The following is an 18,464-nucleotide window of genomic DNA, read 5'->3' as shown; positions in this document are numbered from 1 at the left end:
CTGCTACCAGAAGGCACTTCCTACCACACAACTTTAATGGCACTGCCACCCTACTCCAGCACCCTCACTGGCTCCCTAGTGCCCCAGAATTAGGAATTAAGTTCTAGAGTCTTGCCTACATTTGCTGTCCTTAAACACGTCTTTCACTAGCTCGCCTGTTCTTCTGGAGCCTGGAGCACCTTCTGTAAGGCCCGCTCATTGAACTCTTCCTAATCTTTCAGACCCCTTCACGTGTCCTCTTCTTGGTTAACCCTTTGTAGATGCCCAAGCTTCCCACAGAGCTTGGAGAGTTCATCATTCCCTTTGGGAACCGTCCTGGCTTGGCCATATACAGTGGACTCTGGGACCTTGAGTCCCTGACCCCTCACCGCCCCCATGCAGGGGGAGGTCCCAGGGCCTGTTCACAGTTGGAGGCACTTGCAGGGAGGTATTGGTTGGAACTAGAGCTGGGCCTCAGGCGTCTCCAAGCCACAAGTGGTCTCTCGGGAGCAGCGGCCAGTGGAAGGAAGAGCCGTTTTTGATCAGTGCCTCCCGTGGGCAGAAATGGAGAGCTGAGCAGAGACGGCTTCATTTTAAGTGATTTCACCCCATGTTGTTCAAGCAGCATCTCTGATTTAAGGTCTCCCCCGAGAATGTTCTGGAGCTCATGAAAGATTCTTTTCTCCCAAGCAGTGCTTTCCAAAGTGTGTGAATTCCCCAGAACTGCAAAATATTGATGGATGTTGTGTGTCCAGAGGGGCCTGTAAAGGAATATTTGAGAAATGTCTCACTAAGGGGCTAGACAGTTTAATGGATCTTTTGGTACAGGCCTTCCCAGGGCCTTGACCACACTGCACGGCCCCAAGAAGGCAGTACCAGCGTGGCCTTGCCCAAATCTGTTTCACTGCAGGGATTTGGGAGTGGGCAGGAGGGATATCCTAAGAGTCTGGTGATCTTCATGAACCCGCTTCAGGAAGTGCCATCTTGAACCCTGGACAGCAGACACCCCTCTGTCCACCAGCTTTGAGTAGCATCCTTGGAAGAAACAGGTTTAGTGGCAGGGATAGAATTACAATTAGAATCAGAATTCCCAGACTGTGCTTTGCCTTGGAAAAGAGGCATTCTGCGTCACAGTGTAGGGAACAGATCTCGATGAGGCCTTGGAATCCAGGCATTCCCCACAGAGCCATCGTTTTAAAACATGTGTTTGGCCATCACGGCTGGACAGTTGAAATTACAGAAGTTCCAAACGGATCATTAAAGCTTGTCCGTAATGAGCTGAATTAGACACAGGCCAGACGGGACATCCTCGGTCACCCAGAACCTCTCTGTTTTCCAGTTCCTTCCCCAAAGGGCACCTTCTGCCAGTCCGGCCTGCGTGACCCCGCACGGCGCTGTGCTCCACCAGACCCTGGATTTTGACGAGTTTGTGCCCCCGCTGCCCCCTCCGCCCTATTATCCTCCGGAGTACACCTGCACACCCACCGCCGAGGCCCACAGGTGGGTCTTTCCGGGGAACCCTCCATGCCTGGTGCTCGGGCCCACGATGGGAGGCAGTCGTGGGGAGGCGGGGTGGCAGGGCCCTGCTCCTGTCGGTGGAGCAGAGTAGAGGGACAGGCGGAAAGTGGCCTGTGTGATCACTGATCAGAGAGAGGGGATAAAGGAAGAGGAGAGGCAGCTGAGAGCCCCCTACTCCGCTGGCCTGTGCAGCGCAAATGAGACCCAGCCAGACGCAAGCAGTCCTGTTTCACTCTCACAAAATGCAAAACTTCTGTCAAGTTATGATCATTTACTAGAACATGTCAAACCTAATAAATGCTTAATCGGCTGTGGGACGATTTTCATTGTAATGGAAGGGGCCGTAGAGTTCCTTGAAAGTGTCTGTCTTTCCTGGAAAAAAAAAAACAACAAAAGTTAAAACTGCCTAGCCAATTAGGCTTTTTTTCACAAACACAAATGTCGGATGCGGGGAGTCATTTGGATGGCTTTGAGAGAAATGTGGACGGCTGGGCATCTTCCCCAGGGAGTGACAGTCCCGTGGTTTTGCCTTTCCAGGGGCCTCCACCTGGACTTTGCTCCCTCTCCGTTCGGCACCCTGTACGGCGTCGCCATCAACAGCCCCGGCCTGCTCTACCCCGCCGAGCTCCCGCCGCCCTACGAGGCCGTGGTGGGCCCGTCCCCCGCCAGCCAGGTGAGGCCCAGCCGGACCAGCCGGCAATCTGTTCCCTGTCCCGTGGCCCATGTCTGGGTCTCCCCAGGCCTTTCAGCCAGCCTGTGTGATGCTAGTCCTCTCGGCCCCATGCAGGAGAGGAGGCAGCAGACGCAGAGGGCAGGACCTGCAGAGATTGCAACCCAGGCCCAGGATTCCAACCCCAATATCCCTGCTGATTTTCCTCGGCTCCCCTCAGATGTGTCCAGGCTGGTGTGTCCAGGAACATAGTGCAGAAAGAGGTGGCATGGGCCCCCAAGGGTGGAGCTCCGGTCATAATCTGGGTCTGCAGGGGGCTGTTGCCTGTTTCAGCTACTCACCAAGGTTGTTATCAACCAGAGAGGTGAGAATGCTTGTCTGGATCCCTGGTCCTGTAGGAGGCCTGGCGGCTGTTACCCTCCATGGGTCTCAGGCCGTCTCTGAGCTGAGTGTGCCAGGCGTCCCGCTGCCTCAGGGAGCCGGACCCGTCACAGGCATGCATTTTGCAAAGGTTGAGGAAACTTGGCCTCAGTTTCCTCATCTGTAAAATGGGACTATAGTAGTGCCAAGCACATTGGTTGGAACAAGATAGGATTGGGCACATGGCAGGTTCTGAGTCAGCAAAAGCCACTCAGGAGGAGCGGGGGCCCGAGGAGAGGGAGAGCCTGTGGTGTGACAGCCCTGCGGGTGTCAGGGGAGGACGGCCCACAGGACAGGCGCAGAGCAGACAGGGTTCGGGGTGGGGAGCAGGCCCCACAAAGCCTGGACTCAGACCAGTGGTCAGGAAGGAAGGCATGGGCCAAGTGCTGCCCGGAGGCTATGAAGGGCTGAGCTCCACCACCTGGCTGAGCATCGAGGGGCCAGTGGACCTGTGTGCCACGGCTGCCATGGGGCGGAGGGGCAGGACCAGACGCTCTTGAGTGGAGGAGGGGTGGGACCTGCGGAGGTGGAGCAGGAGTGTGGACTGTGGGGCGTCCTGACTCCCTGCAGGGCTTGTCAGTCAAATGCAGGTGCCGGGTGCACCCCGGGGGCTCCTGGTCAGGGGTCGGGGTGGGCTGCTAGGACGGCATTGCTGCCAGAGTCCCAGCGTCTGCTGCCGCTGCTCCAGGGACACACCTTGGGAACCCGAGTAAATCACTCTTGCAAGTTGCTTGGCAAAGAGGCAAGGTCGGAGGGAGCTAGAGGGGGTGCGGGAACGGTCTGTGGGGTGTTACCAACGGGAGGTACCAGGGCGCGGAAGGCTGACCCAGGCGCGGACAGGCAGCTCTGCCCTGTAACCAGCAGGGTCCCCGGCCAGGGGCCTGGAAACCCCTGGCTGTGTGACTCTCCTTGGCCACCTGGGAGCAGGAGGGAGTCCTGCTGCCTCCCCCTTAGCCCATTAGTCCGCCCCTCCATGTCCCTTTGGGAAGATGGAGTCTGGCGTGATGGACGAGTCTGAATACCCCACCCTGTGGAGAGCCGCAGGGCTGGACGTGCCTCCTCCGAGGCAGTGAGACCCCAGCAATGCTCCCACCCCTACCAGGCCTTCAAGGTCCCCGAGTGCTGGGAAGCAGCCACTGGTTTGGGGGTGATGTTTGATGACTGCCCACACCTGCACCCAGAAGGATGCTGAGTATTTATCACTATTTTACTCTTTTTTTCTAAGAATAGACTCTATCAGAGGATGATAATAATGGTTCTAAGACCAATATGACACCATTTTCCAAAAGCATCAGGAATGCTCTAGATGGAAATGTTCACAGAATTTTGGGGAGAGACCTTCTAAGAGCAAAGGCCTGTCTCACAGTAGCTTACAAGTGGCCACACGCATGTTGTCCCCAGGAGAGCGGGCCGTCTGCATGGCCCGTTTCCCTCTGGACAACCGGCAGCATCTGCGATGAGGGGCCGCTGCAGCCCTCCCCTCCCAGAGCAGCCTGCACCTCCCCGGCTGAGTCTCTGACCCCAGGCTTAGCAGCGCTTCCCGGTCGCTAATGTCTGAGAGTCTAGGAAACCCATTGGCGCCCACGGAGGGACGGCTGCGCCTGCCAGCTGCCCCCTCCCCTGGGCAGCCCTCCCCTTATAGCAGGACCCCTTGTTCCTGGGCGGACGAGGAAGCTAATTTGTCCCTTGTGAGGACAGTTGGCCTGTCCGCACTTGTTTGGATACAGCGAGGAAGATGGCCCATAGGAAGCAAGCCCGCACTGTGTGGGTCTGTCTGGGCAGGAGCTGCTCATCCGGAGAGATTATAATTTGGGAAGAAAAGCCCCACTTCCACTGAGCACTTTCGTTCTGACCCCCATGGTGCGGCAGCATTCAAGTTCTGCCATTCTGGCTTGGCTTGCAATGCGTCCTCTTTCCTGTGGTTTGAGGTTTATGGCTTTGGGGCAGGATTCAAAGGAGCACGTTTCCTTCTATAGCAGGAAAGTTACTGGGAATCTGCCCAGTTGATGTCCTGTGTGGGTGCCAAGACTGTGCCCTGGTCCATGGGCTGTGGAACCAGGAGATGGAGGGGAGCCCCTTCCTGTGGCCCCGGGACAGGGACAGAGGAGCTCCTCTGGGGCCTCAGAGGAAGGAGTGGGGGAGGCTCACCAGGGAGGAGGGACAGCCTGGGAGGGACAGCGGGGGATGGAGGCGCAGAGCCGGGCTGGGGGACTTGAGGGGCAGGAAGGATGTTCACGGAGGTCACTTGGGTGCACATTTCGTGACCTTGGAAGTCACACTGTAGAGCTGCCTTCGAACAGCTGGGTGTTTGGGGTTGACATGACCCTGCAGCACTCCAGGACTTCCGGTGACAATACGGCAGGTGGGACTAGACATTGTGAGAAAGACAGTGGACGTGACAGAGGTGTGTCCAGCCCCAAGTCCCTCAAGTTATTATTTATATTTTCAAATGAAATAACCTTTACATTTTAAAATCTGTAAGTGAGGTGTCTTCGAGGACTGCACCTAAAACTTTAATGCACCTTTTCCGTGATGGATGATAACTGCCCCCCAAGATCAGCTCTTTGTAAACCTCACCCAGGAGTGGGAAACTCATTAACAGAAATCGGGCAGAATTTCCACGCCTGGCATCTTAGCCCCAGAGTCCCTAAAAGAAAGGGAGGTGAGAGGAATTTGGCTTATTTGCATAAATGCCAAGTGACTTTTCCATTACGATAACTCGTCAAAAATGTGCATCTGGGAATAAATAAAAACAGGCATTGGAGCGTCCACGTTGCCTTACACAGCGACCTCTTCCCCTCTCCTGCAGGAGCTGTGCTCTGAGGCTTTCCTGCTAAACTCAGATTTCAGTGCACATCCTATGTTGCAAACAGATTGCTTCCACGGCCCTTGTGTTTAATCGGAAATGCTGTCGGAACCGAGCAGCCCTTCCCCACAGCGTTACGGGGCAAGGTGGCTTTGAACGTCAGGGAAGTCCAAGTTCAAATTAGACCTTGACACCTGGCTTGCGAGAGGTGATAGATGCCCTGCTCCCAGGAGCTGTCTTCTCTCGAAACCAAATTTGACCGGGAGCCAGAGGGAAGCCAGGGCCACTTCTGCAAAATCTGACACGAATCCAATTTCCTCCTGACCTGGTCCCACTGTGTATGTGATTTCTCTTGTTTTATTTATATTTTTTTATTACCAGAAGCTTTTTTTTTTTTAGACAGCGGATCCTGAAGTTGCCACCCACCTCTACCAAAAAAAAAAAAAAAAGAGAAAAAAGAATCGAATAGCAGGTTAGACACAGAAAGAGAGTTATGAAAGGAAATGAACCTTAGGGGCATTGTTCCTGTTTTGTGACTTGGCGGGAGATACTTGGCAGAGATTTCCAACACAGATTATTGTTGTGTCGTGACTACAAGGGAGGATGTGGAGTGTGAATTCTCCCCGACCCGATCCCCGATGCCCTCCTGGCAGAGAGGGGTGCTGAGTGCCGGCCAGTATTACCTGCAAGTGGAATCACAGGGAATGTTCAGGCTGCAACACCGCTCTGGGCCCAGAGATGAGGGAGGCAGAAATACTGGAATCGGGCCTCACCTTGCCCGCCTCCCTCGAGCTCATTATTTGCAAGCAATTCTGAAAAAGTACGAGGATTCAGCAGTCATTTTCTGAGCTAGCGCAGGGGTACGTGTGTGCAGTGCTCCTCACGGTCAGACGCTGGCCTGGGCGGCAGGGGGGCCCCGTCCCTGCCCAGAGGGGAGGCTGCTCTTTCCCCTCACAGTCCCCAGTCCTCTCCAGGCAGGACGATCGTTCCAGAAGACAGCTGCAGAAGTGTCATGACTGTCCAACACAATGCGGGCGTCAGGGCCGCCCGCTCCCCCAGACCGGCACGGAGTCAGACAGTGTGCGAGGGGCCCTGGGCAAGCTCAGCCAGGGAGGGGGCCTGGGGAGCAGCCTCTCCATCCCACGTGCAAAAGGCAGAGGGAAGGCGGCGCACGGGCCAGCTCTGGGGAGTTGAGAGCTCACTCAGACCAGGCTGTTTCTTAAATGCTCACCGGTGTCCAAACTGCTGGCCCAAAACATCACCAGTCCCGTGACTGTGGGTCTCCGTGGCCTCACTCTTCCCAGAATGGAAGCAGGGAGAGAGGGAGGGTTCAGAAGGGGGGTTGGAAGTGAGGGCAGGGGCTGTCCTGCCTCCTCCAGGGACACAGGGATGCTGTGTGGCCTTCATCAGCCCCAAAAAGAGCCTGTAAGTGGAAGGCAGGGCAGGCTCTCGAGAGCCTGATAGCAGACGTCAGAGGAACGGGCTTTGGCCTCGGCAGTGGCGTCTTCAGCCTCGCATCCCCCACCCTGCAGACCTGAGGGAGAAGACTGCAGTCTCAGCACTTCTTACCACAGGACAAGCTCTAGCCTTGATTTCCAGAGGCTGCTGTGATGTTCCCTCCAGACCACGGTGACCTAGCGCTGCCTCCTCTCTCCTGCTGCAGCTCACGAGTGCAGACCAGCAGGTGACCGAGCCCAGCTCTGGGGACCCGGAGGCCACCACCGGCTTCAGCACACAAGGTAATCTTTCCCTTTCCAGTATTTGAAATCCTAAGTTTCTAGTTTGCAAGCCTGTCTCTTTTCCTCCTGCTATGTCTTCCCATCATTTCTTACTCTTTATAAGGGGTGGAGTTTGCTGCAGCCTCTCCGGTTAAGCACACGTAAGTGCTTACCTGCACCCAGTGAGTCAGAGCTAGGAGACCCCATGCTGTCCCTGGGGGCTGTGCCGCCTCTCCCCCAGCGCCCTTTCTCTCTCACTTGTCTTGGGTACGACTCATCTGGGGTAGACCCCTTCCAGAGCAAAATCCTAGCAGGCTCATGTCTGCTGGGCCCCTACCTCGGAGGAGGCTGGGCCGGGTTAGGTGGGACCAGGGGCTGGGATCTCTCTGCCTGTTGGTTTTAGAGGGGGAGGCCGGAGGGCCAGGCTGGAAGTTGTGTCCTGGAGGGTATCAGAGGAAAAGTGGGAGAAGTCAGGTCCCCGACGTGGGCTGGGAGCCACAGGACAGGGCTGGCGGGGGGAATGTGGTCTGAAGTGGTGGGAAAGCAGGCGACCCCTAATAGCAGAGAGAGCAGGTGGGGGGCTGGGCATTTCCAGGGAGCCTCCTTCCTGAGGTCCGCAGCCAGGCTCAGGTGGGAAGGTTTATTCAGAGACCCTGTGAGACAACTAAGGGTCCTAGAAAAGACTGTGACTGTCGTGGCTCTCTGCCCCACTACCACCTCGACGTTCATTAACTTCTAAGAGAAACAGGGAGGGGCCGTCCTTCGTGAGGACACCTCTGTGTTGCAGGGGCACCAGGTCTCTAAGGCTGGATTTGGCAGCCACCTAGCCCTTCCCTGGGTGGCTACCAGGAGCCCCTAGAAGCTGTGTCTTCTCAGAGGTGGTGCCCAGTGGCCTTTCCAGAGGCAACTCCAGGGTGCAGTACATTCTAAAGTTTGGGCTGAGGGGGCCTGGCCACAGTGATTTCTTCTGATCATTGGTTCTTGGGGAAAGTGTGGTCAGAAAGGCCCGGCAGCAGGCGGCTCCAGAGTCCATTCCTGTCTGTGGTCTCAGGGCAGGTGGAGCCGGACAAGAGGGGTTGGGGCCCTCCTCATGGCCTCACTAACCTGGGTAGCGGGCTAGGCTCGACCCGGGACTCGGGGGGCTTCCCACACCCAGATTCCTGGCCGCAGGGCAAGTCCTGAGTGAGGAGAATACGGGCAGGCCAGGCAGATATTAATAGGTCATTTCTATATAGGGTGAGGCCGAAGTCAAGGTCATTTTTTTGTCTCTGTATGTGTGATTGTTCCAGACCATTTGTTGCTTTTGTGTCTTTGTCAAAACTGAATCAAGCGTCATTGTGTGGGTCTATTTCCAGGTCCTCCGTTCTGTCCCATTGATCTGTTTCAGTCCCTCTGCCGTTATCATGCTGGCTTAGTTACTGTCGCTCTGTAATGAGCCTCAGCATGTGGTGCCTCCTACTTCATCCTTGCTCAAGACTGTAGCTCCCCTGGGCCCTGGGCCTTTCCGGGTCCATTTTTTTATTTCATTATTTTTAAAGGCTGCCTTTTTATTTATTTTTATTATTTTTATTTAAAAAAATTTTTTAATGGAGGTACTGAGGATTGAACCCAAGACCTTGTGCGTGCTAATAAGCACGCGCTCTACCACTGAGCTGTATACCACAAGCCCCATGTCCATTTTAGAATCAGCTTGCCTATATCTACGGAATACCTTGCTAGGATCTTGATAGGAATGGCCTTAAACCTGTAGAGCAATTTAGATAGAACTGCCATCTTCCAGTGCATGAACACAGCATGCCCCTCCGTGGATTTCACGTTATCATTTTCAGAACACAGATCCCGGACGTGTTTTGTTAAGTGTGTGTGTTTCGTGTTTCATTTTCTTTGGAGCCACTGTTAATGGTACTGGGTTTTTCACTTTGGGTTTCTGCACGTTCCTCGTTCGTTTACGTGCCTGACTGAATCAGATGTGGGTCACTCTCGTGCATCCTCTTGTGGCCTGCCACCTTACTGAACTCGCTCATCAGCTCTAGAATTTGCGGGAGGGGTGGGTGGGTCGCAGGATTCTGCTATTATTTTTCACCTATTAAAATAACAAAATAGTAATGAGGCCGTGGATGCTAGCAAACCTCACGGAGGCTGGACGCCTAGCCCTGACTAGCAGCTTGCAAATCAGCCCATCTCTTTGGCAAAGGGTTTTGGCAAAAGAGCTACAGAACTACTTCTGCCTTTAGATGTGGTGATCACACTTCTGGAATCACACTAGGGGAGTAATGCAAACAAACAAAAAAATCTCCAGGCATGAAGATTAGTTGTTACATTTTTCATTTTGTCATAAAGTAGAAACTGATGGGGGTGAAGTCCGTTAATAAAAGTTCAGGAAAACATGTTACGCAGGCTAAATATATTATTACATTAATTAGGAAAAACGTTTGTGATCCGTCAGGTGAAAAACATGACTTCTGTAAAAATGTAGGCACACAACACAGCCCAGGGGGGAAGGAGGACAGAAGAGAGAGTTACCTGTTTGGGGCTGAGAGCTTCTCCCGTAATGTCCCCCTGACTTTGTGAAGTTTCTGTTAGTTACACATCTTCAGGGCTAAGTCACAGTTGTCTCGCCGTGACTTCATTTCCTCGAGGAGCTCAGTCATTGGGCTTTCACTGACATTAAGAGACTTGCGATCCAGAGTGCGTGCCTGTGTCCAACCTCATCGAATTATGTGCATTAAATCTGTACGGGCTATTTGTGTATCAGTTATCCCTCAATAAAGCTGTAGGAGAGAGAAAACTGGGACTGAGAAGAATCAGCAGGAATGAGTATTATTCAAAAGGCTTGTAATGAGCTGCTGGGTAACTTTGATAAGATTCTGATAGTGTGAATAGTGACAGTTCCCAGGTTTGCAGTTTTCTAATGACGCAGGAAAGGGTGTTTCCTTTTCTCCGTTTATACAGTGTTGAGTCCCTGCCCGATTATTTCCGTGGAATAAATTCTGATGAGTGGAAATTGTTGAGTCCAGGGGAGTGTGTATTTTAGGTGTGGCTGTCCTGGCCACACCGTGATCTGGGAAGGTTTTGTTACGAGTCCGCATACCCACCAAGAGTGTCTGTGACGCCCCGGACATTGTCACTCTTGGTGCAGATGACATGCAGGACTGATTCAGCACCTTTTTAAATGTTTATTGCTCACTTGAAGGTCTGCCTCCTTTTACAGTGGGTGGTTTTTTTTTTTAGATTTATAAGAAAAATATTCGTTAAAGAAAGGTGAGAGATGTGTCAGAGTGACCCTTTTCCTATTGACGGCAGGTTTCCGTCCCCAATTTGCACTTGGTTCTCAAACCCCGTGAAGGAGGCCTTAGCGGCACACAAGTTTACAATGTTTTTTGTGGTCAAACTTACCAAGCTTTTCCTTTATGGTTTCTGTCATGTTTACAAAGTCTTTCTCCACCCCAGGGTTGTAGATTTAGTATCAGATATTTTTTTCTCCTCTTCTTTCCGGGGGGTGGAGGGTAATGAGGTTTATCTATTTTTAGAGGAGGTACTGGGGATTGAACCCATGACCTCACGCGTGCTAAGCACTGGCATGCTTAGCGTACCATGAGCTCTACCACTTGAGCTATACTGTCCTCCCTTATTTTTTCTCTTCTTATGGTTTCTTAGAGACGAAAAGGATTCATCGTCTTGAAGATTTTTTTTTTGCATGTGCTACATGAGGTCTGGTCCATCTTTCTGTTTTTCCAGATGGACTAATGGTACTAATTGTCCCAAAGCATCTCCTGGGAGGGCAGCAGTAGCCAGTGGGGTGGTGGCTAAGCGAGGGTGCTCCAGGAGGGGGCTGCTTCCAACCAGGTCCCACTCAGTGGCCTGTTACCCTCTTCCCCACCCTCTCAGCCACGTGTCCTCGGCCGTGGACTGGGGGTGACCAGGTGGACCCTGAGGACGAGGTGGGAGGTCAGCTGTAAAGCCCTGGGCACAGGACGTGTGACCAGATGAGAGGCCTCTCACAGGACCCACAGGAAGGGATGGGAGGAACAGACTCCAGAGCCCCTGGCCCTGCAGGAGTCGAGGCTGCCGTGGTTCTTACCAGGTGTCCCTCAGGCGGGCCACTTCGAGGATCTACTTCGGCGGGGGTGGGGGTTGTGAGGGGCCTCGGGGAGGGGAGCCTGGAGCCAGTCTGGTGATGGGAGCAGCGCGTCTCAAGTCCGTTGTGCAGGCAGGTCACTAGGGACCTTGTTTAGAGAAATTCTCGTCCAGCCACATCCCACGTGCCGCCCGTGGAGAAGTCAGGGGTAGAGCTGGGCCTGACCAGCATCCCGGGTCCAGAGCAGCGGTTCTCACACCCAGGGCATCAAAATCCCCTGGGGTGCTTGTTCAGACCCTGATGGCCGGGCCCACCCCTGGAGTGTAATAGGGGTGGGGCTGAGGACGTGCAGCTCCGCACACTCCCAGGTGATGCAGGTGCTCTGAAGACCAGGCTGGCATCTCCGGGGCTGGGCTACACCCCACTGCCTGACCCAGGGAGAGGCTGCACTCTGGGTCCTGACTGCACCCCCTGCGTGGGGTGGGCAAGGTCTTGGGTTGCTGGGGTGCCCTGGAGCCCCTCGGAGCCCCCACCTCTCTCCGCCTGGGCCGGCTTATCAGGCATCCTGTGACCCCCACCTTCCTGTGCATCACCCCACCGGGGATGCCCTGGATGGGAGATGCGGCTGGTTTCTCAAAGATGCGACTTTGACTCTCTTGTGGAGACCTGTACCCAACCTGAAATGATTCTTGGGGGCTCATCTGGTCCCTCCATCCTTTCTGCACACCATGCTGTCAGTCTGTTCAGGGTTCTCACACCTTCAAGATTACAGGGTTTGTCTATGTCTAGCTTTGGATTTTCGAGGGTGGGCTGCTCATGCCCCTCAGGAGGACTCAGGTGGCCTCCACTCCAATGGGCACACGGGCGGGTGCTGTCCTTTGTGGGGGTGGTGACCGAATGGTCGCCCAGCACCAGCGCTAACACTGTGTCCCTTGCCTTGCAGCGCCGGCCGACAGCACGAGCCTCCTGGCCTCCGAGGGTGCTGCTGCCCCAGGCCTCAGCTGCCCATCTCCTGATGGCCCCCCTGGCAGCCCACTACCTGCCCCGCGCCCTGACCACACATCCCCTGAGGGACCCACTCAGGGCATGCGGGCGCAGCTGGGTCCCAGGCGTGTGGCCCGCTCCGTCAGTGACCCCACCTCATGCATGTCCAGGACAGCAGGTACAGCGGGCCCCACCCACTGTGTCCCCCGAGCGCCCGGTCCTGCCCTGGACACTGAAGGCCTCAGTGTCCCCTCGACAGTGGAGTCCAGGCTCTGGGGCCCCACGGGGAATATGATCTTAATGTCCAAAGCCCTTCAGGGGTGGGCTTGGGTGGGGGCTGTGAAAGGTTTGGGGTGATGAGAGCTATGGGGTCAGCCAGCCCTGATGCTGGCCCTAGGGCAGGTCTGGGGACCACAGTCTGCATCTGTCAGTCAGCTTTAGTGGCTCCCCCTGCAGGACTAGCCTGGGTACAGATGTGTGGGAGGTGCCTGTGTCTGCTTAGTGTTCTGCTGGGACCCAGGGCCACGTAAGGCGTGGCTGCATCGCAGTGACAGTGGTGGGTAGGTGTTCTCTGGCCAATACTGCCCCAGGCAGACACGGGTGTGTCCAACAGCACTACGGGGGCAGCCTTGGCTGCACTCTGGGTGTGGCCTGGAGCTGCCTCAGAATTGCCCCACGTAACTGTTAGAGTGGGCAATGTCCTCCCTGGGTGGGGACACTCGGCCCCAGAGTCCTGTGTCCAGGAATTTGCACCTCATACCATCCCCCCAAAGGGTCTTGTGCATCTTGGAATTGGAGGCCCCACCTCCTCCTGGTTGCTGTTTTTTTGAGGGAGAGGATGGGTTGGTTTGTGCTGGTAAAGGTCGGTGGGCCTTTGACAGTGGTGCCACTGCCGTGGGGACTTCTTCATAAAGCGGGAGTGAAAGAGCCCTGAAGCAGCCCCGCGGCGCCTGGACAGGTCCGCAGTCTTGTCCAGTTGGAGCCCAAACAGACTAGACCCTGTCTGTGCCCTGGGAGAATTGTATCCCTGCAGGGAGCCAGGAACCTGCCGAGGCAGCTGGTGGAGATGCCGGGCTCTGCATCTGTGGCTCCTTGGCCGGTGTCCCTCTGTCCCTTGTCCCGCACCCACCTGCCAGCTTACCCAGACATGCCTCACCAGCATCTTCTCCTGAAGATGCCGCTGCCGGGGTACCACAGGTCAGCCCTGGCAGGGCTGACGCTCTGCCAGTGGGCCCCGGTGACTTTCTCTGGCCTGTCCCCCTCAGTGAGATTCATGCGCTGCAAGCCGTGAGCTTTTAGGGATGGATTTGAAGAGAATTGCGAGAGACAGTTTCTGTTTCACATGTCCGAAGCACGTGCCTCCTGGGGTCCCGGACCCCCGGATGCATGTTCATTCCCCGGATGCAGATGGGGATTCGGATGCGGGGCCCGAGGTTTGTCGGTGGTGCCGCCCTGTGCCGGGGCAGCGCTGAGGCCCCTGCTGGGTGCCAGCTGGGCTCGGGCTTGCTCACGTTCAGGAGTTTTCCACTTGCTGGTCTCGCATCTCCATCTACTTCTGAGCTGCAGGAGGGTTACTCCGGGGCTATCAGGGGTTCCTCCTCCCGTCCCTGTGTTAACTGATTTCTCTTTCTGCTCAAGGCGATGCCTCGGCGCACACCCCCTCCCACTGCCAGGACCTGGAGGCGGGCCTGTCCCGGGCTGCCCTGGGGACTGGTGAGATGCTCCTTTTCTGAAACCCTTTGATAACCACGGTGCAAGGGTAGAGGGGGTGACTACTGGTTCTCAGCTGCCTGGGTCTCCATCCGCCCCGGGCACGTGGACACTCTGGCCTGCCTTCCTTCTCTGCGGGATGTGTTCATGGTACAAGTCATTTAGCGCCCATGTGGCTGCTTGTTTCACTGTATTTCTGAGATTCTATGTTCAGGGGAGGGGGCTCCCCTGTTGAGTTTGCAGTTTCTCATGCTTAATGGCCAATCTTGCTCGCTGCCACCCTAAACCCCCAGACTACCCAGACGGAATGTGTTTCCTCGGTGTGACTTGAAATGCGGCTCATACAAGCTGGGTCATATCTGGACCTGGGCGGGTCGGGCCCAGCGGACTGCCCGGAGTCAGCTTTCCTGGAGGGTTCATTCTGGGGCACAGGCCCTGGACCTCGGAGCTCTGCTGCCTCGTGAGAGGTGGCTGCTGTCCGCCCTCAATGGGGGGGAGCAGCTCTCGTCCCTTTGCCACCCCTGGCTCTGGTCTAAAGGCAGACGCATCTCTAGATGCCACCAGGCCCATAAGGGTGAAATGCATTGATCTGGGGAAGGCTAGGAAGGGGCACCCCCCTGCGAGCTTGGGGTTTCAACAGAGAGGCGAACGGATGGAGACCCCCGCCCTGTCCCCGCCCTGCCCTCACCAGCCTGCTTCCAATCTCACCTTCCAGCCCTGCGGCCCCGGGAGGCTGCAGCCCCTCTGGGGACACAGAGACCCCGGCTGAGGGCTACTCCCAGCATCCTTGTGTTTGCCCGTCAGAGAAAGTGCTGGATGGCTGCCCTCTGCTTTGTCTCGGTTGTCTTCAGACCATGTCTTCTCCCTTGGTTTATAGCTTCCCTGTCTCATTCTTTCACGGCTGCCTGTGTCAGTGGGCACCAGCTCTCACCCCCCGGGGAGCCAGATGCCTGGAAAGCGGGCCAGCGGTTAAAGCCAGAGGCCTTACAGACGGTCTCCAAAGAGCGGCCGCACCCTTTAGTGGACAGCAAGGCCTACGCGGACACTAGGGTTTTGGTGGCTAAGTTCTTGGAACATGCCAGCTGTGCCCTGCCCAGTGAGGTGCGGCACGTGGTGGGCTCCACCCGATCGGCCATCCCCCGTGAGGAGCGCCACGTGGAGGAGGCTGTCCTCAGCGCCCGCGTCCTGGAACAGCTGTGAGGGCACTGCAGGTCTGAACGTGGAGAGGACAGGCCTGGTGTTGGGGTCCCTGCCAGGGCACGGGCCTGTGGGGAGGAGCTGCTGTCTGGGAGTATCTGGGGTGGTTCGGGTGGGAGGGACAGCTGTTCCCTCCGTGGCAGGATCCCATCAGTGGTGTCCTGGAGGTGATTCTTCCTGCCTGTCCCAGGGACACAGCAAATGACTTTCTCGAGCCCCTTGTAACTTCTTTGGTTTTGTTGGCACATGGCACCTCAAACTCCCAGTGACAGGTGACACTCAAGTAATTAAGGAAACTGAAGCATCTTCTACACCGTGGCCGTCAAAGAGCAGGACCCCCCACCCCGAGGTAGTTGAGTGTTTAAGTGACTCAAGGACATCAAGGAATGAGACTCGGTTGCTTCCTGTTGCTCCAAGGTCACCCCTTTCTCAGAGGCTGACTTTATAAAGAAATTCTAGCACAGATGACAGCCTGGGCCCAGCCTTCTGCCCGCAGGGCGACAGGGCCCCATGTGAACAGAAGGACAGTGGGGGACTCCGTCCGGCCCCGCCACCGTGGGAGGCGGACAGGGGTGGCTGGGGGCTCTGAGGGACCCCTGTCACCTTGTCTTCTGCTCCTTGCCTCCCCCGAGGGCACCGTCCCTGCTTCCTCCCCGTCTCTCTGTTGTCTGTCTCTTGACCTGGTCAGCACAGAGCCCTGTCAGGGGTGGTTTGCCCCTGACGTCAGCCATCGTGCGAGCCCGGGGCCCTCCCCCCATCCGCCCTCCCAGCTCAGCCTTGCTGGGTGGTGGTCTGGACGCCTCCCAAGAGAGCAGGTCTCTGACGACCTGGAGCGTCCCTTCCCCAGCTGGGGGCCGCGGGCACACGTGCCGGGGAGGATGCCAGTCGTAAAGCACTTCTCTCCATGAAGCCCACCAAGCCGGGGTTGCAGGAGGCCCCTCGGCCAGCCTGGCCTCTCCAGCAGCGGCAGCTTGGGCGCTTTGACCTTCCCGGTCCCCAGCCCCCTGTTCTGGCCACCTCGGCAGCAGCTGCTTCCTCACGATGGCCCTGGAGCAGTGCTGTCCTGGAGAACTTTCTGCAACTGTAAGGATACCTGAGCTGCGACCCTGAGCTGTGGCCTGTGGCTCCTGCATTGGGCCCGGCAGCCCAGAGCCCACGGTTCTCAACTGAAAACCCATCAGCCCGACTCGGGGGGGTGCGGGGGGGGGCGCCGGGCGGGTGACCCCCACTGCTGGGCATCCAGCAGTCCAGGGGCTACACCACACTATAGCCAGTGTGCCGGGGGTGTGTCTGTGTGACCCTGGAGCAGAAAAGGGGTGGTAGGGGTGTTTCCAGCCCAGATGCCAGGGGAGCCCCTGGGAGCTGGGGTAGGAAGCCTGCGGGGACCGTCAGCTGCCAGCGCTTCGCTGCACTGATGCCATCAGTGGTCATTGCCTCCCAGAGGTGAGAGAGCGGGACAGACACAAACCAGCCTTGTGATGACAGCCAGAACGCGTCCACTAGAGATGTCCCAGAGATGAATCTATGAGCACTTTATCCAGACTATAAGACAGAAACTGTTCTCTAATTTTTCTCAGCTGAGGGCTTCTGAGCGCCCTCTCTCTGCAGAGCGACTCTCTTTGCAGGTAAAGTGAATTGATGGTTTTTCAGGTGGCCTCCTGAGCCTCCCGGCAAGGCATTAATGGCCCGGCACCCTGGTCGCTGCATCAGGTGTCTCTGGGGAGGAAGCCAGAGCTCAGCAGGCCGCAGGGGGCTCACCTGTGTGTTGGCCTCACCCAGCGGGGCCCCTGGGCCGAGCCTGCAGGTCTCAAGACGTGAATGCGGCACAAGTGAGGCCCATGCTACGTCCCCCACCTCCTGAGCATCAGAGCTGTCACTGCAGCGGGGCGAGTGACCTCCAGGAGCCCGGCCTGGTGCTCTGTGTCCTGTGCTTCCCTTCCTGCAGGAGGACAGTGTCCTCTGTCTCCGGGGACCCGCCCGGGCCCACGCGTCCACTCGGTGCAGGTGCTGCTCTGGCCCGAAGCCCTCATCCCGGACACGTGTGGGCGCTGGCCCCACATACAGCCTCCCACTCAGTTTTGTGTTTGCTCTCCTAGAAACTGCTGGCGGTGAGGGAGCTGTATCCAATTCTCTGCCACTGGGCTAGAACCTTCTGCCCACCCTCTCAGGGCCCCTGTGGCCCACGTCGGCTCCAGCAGGGCTCAGGCTCCCAGCTTCCAGGAAAGGTGCCAGTTGGCGGCCCTGGGAAGGGGCCGGTACCTCCATCCCTGCTCTGCCAAGTGGTAGCTGGGGACTAGGAGCCCCAGACGGTGTGCTTTCCCTGACGCCTCCCAGGACACGAAGAGGGCCAGCTCAGCCTGGGGCCAGAGCTCTCCAGACAGGACACTGCCATTTGACCCCTGCCTGGGGGCACCAGGATGCTAAGGTGCAGGCGCTCTGGACCCCAACTCTGGGGCAAATGTGGGGAGCTTATCCTGCACAAGGACTTCAAGTCTCCTGCAGCTGGCCACAAGGATACCAGTTCTACGCCTGTAACAAACCACACGAAAGGAAGCTTACTTCAAATGAATGTTTTTTCCCCTCAGCTGTTATTGATTCACAGATGCTGCCCTGAGGCAGAATTTATAGGAAATTGTTTTCAAGCCTGTTTGTACAACTGGAAGGTCGTATTTATTTAATGTACCTCAAGGTGTTTTCATAATGATCAGTGTTTTAATAAAAACTATTTCTGGCCCCTGTGTCTCCGAGGTTTCATTGGAACCAACGGAAGCTGAGAGCTGTGTGCACCGCTGGTGGCCGGGTCCCAAGGGTGGGCTCAGGCTGGGCGGCCAGCGAGCCTGGGCCCCCCGTGGACCCAATGTTCTTCCTGATGTCCTTCTGGAGACGGTCAGGCCCTGGGGGCGTGAGGGAGAGCAGGCAGGCGCCCAGACGCAGGTAGGTCCCACTGACCCTGGTCCCAGCCGTCCCTCCATGTGACACGTCCCAGCCTTCTGGGAGGAAATCCGGCTTTACTGTTGATGATTTTTAGTGTGTCTCATTTGACTGACAGCTGCCCCCATGTCACTTGCTGGCCGTGGATGCCCCTCCAGAGCCCATTCCCCTGATCGTTCCGGGCGCTGCAGGGCTGTCCCCTGGGCGCCCCTGACCCGAGGCCCTTCCCCCAGCTCTTACTCCTGGGACGTTCCTTCTCATTACCCCGGGCTGTGAGCCACCCTGCTAGTAGCTCCCAGCGTGGGGCCTGTGGGTTGGCCAGAGAAGGGACCCCAGCTAACACGCTGGCAAGCCCCCACCCTGAGGGCTTCCGACCAAAGCCCACCTTCACCCCATCTCCCACAGCAGGGGACGCCGGGACCAAGACAGTGGCCAGAGTCAAATCAGTGATGG

The 18,464-nt window shown here is 56.7% G+C and overlaps 1 protein-coding gene across 4 annotated transcripts in view; it reads left to right on the top strand.

Moving 5' to 3' along the window:
• Positions 1–17,814, top strand: part of ENTREP2 (endosomal transmembrane epsin interactor 2) — a 273,224-nt gene extending 255,410 nt beyond the window's left edge. For 2 of the 4 annotated variants that reach the window (XM_074353932.1, XM_074353931.1), the window contains 6 exons: positions 1,319–1,479; positions 2,035–2,170; positions 7,057–7,132; positions 12,133–12,351; positions 13,812–13,886; positions 14,761–17,814. In XM_074353932.1, coding sequence (XP_074210033.1) covers positions 1,319–1,479; positions 2,035–2,170; positions 7,057–7,132; positions 12,133–12,351; positions 13,812–13,886; positions 14,761–15,083 — 990 coding nt within the window. In that variant the 3' untranslated portion in view covers positions 15,084–17,814. The remainder of the gene's footprint in view (positions 1–1,318; positions 1,480–2,034; positions 2,171–7,056; positions 7,133–12,132; positions 12,352–13,811; positions 13,887–14,760) is intronic. The other 2 variants (XR_012502598.1, XR_012502599.1) reach the window with 2 other exon arrangements.
• The last annotated feature ends 650 nt before the right edge of the window (positions 17,815–18,464 follow it).

Source organism: Camelus bactrianus, chromosome 27 (assembly GCF_048773025.1).
Source record: "Camelus bactrianus isolate YW-2024 breed Bactrian camel chromosome 27, ASM4877302v1, whole genome shotgun sequence".
In the NCBI taxonomy this organism is placed as follows: Eukaryota; Metazoa; Chordata; class Mammalia; order Artiodactyla; family Camelidae; genus Camelus; species Camelus bactrianus.
This window is presented reverse-complemented; position numbering and strand designations above follow the sequence as displayed.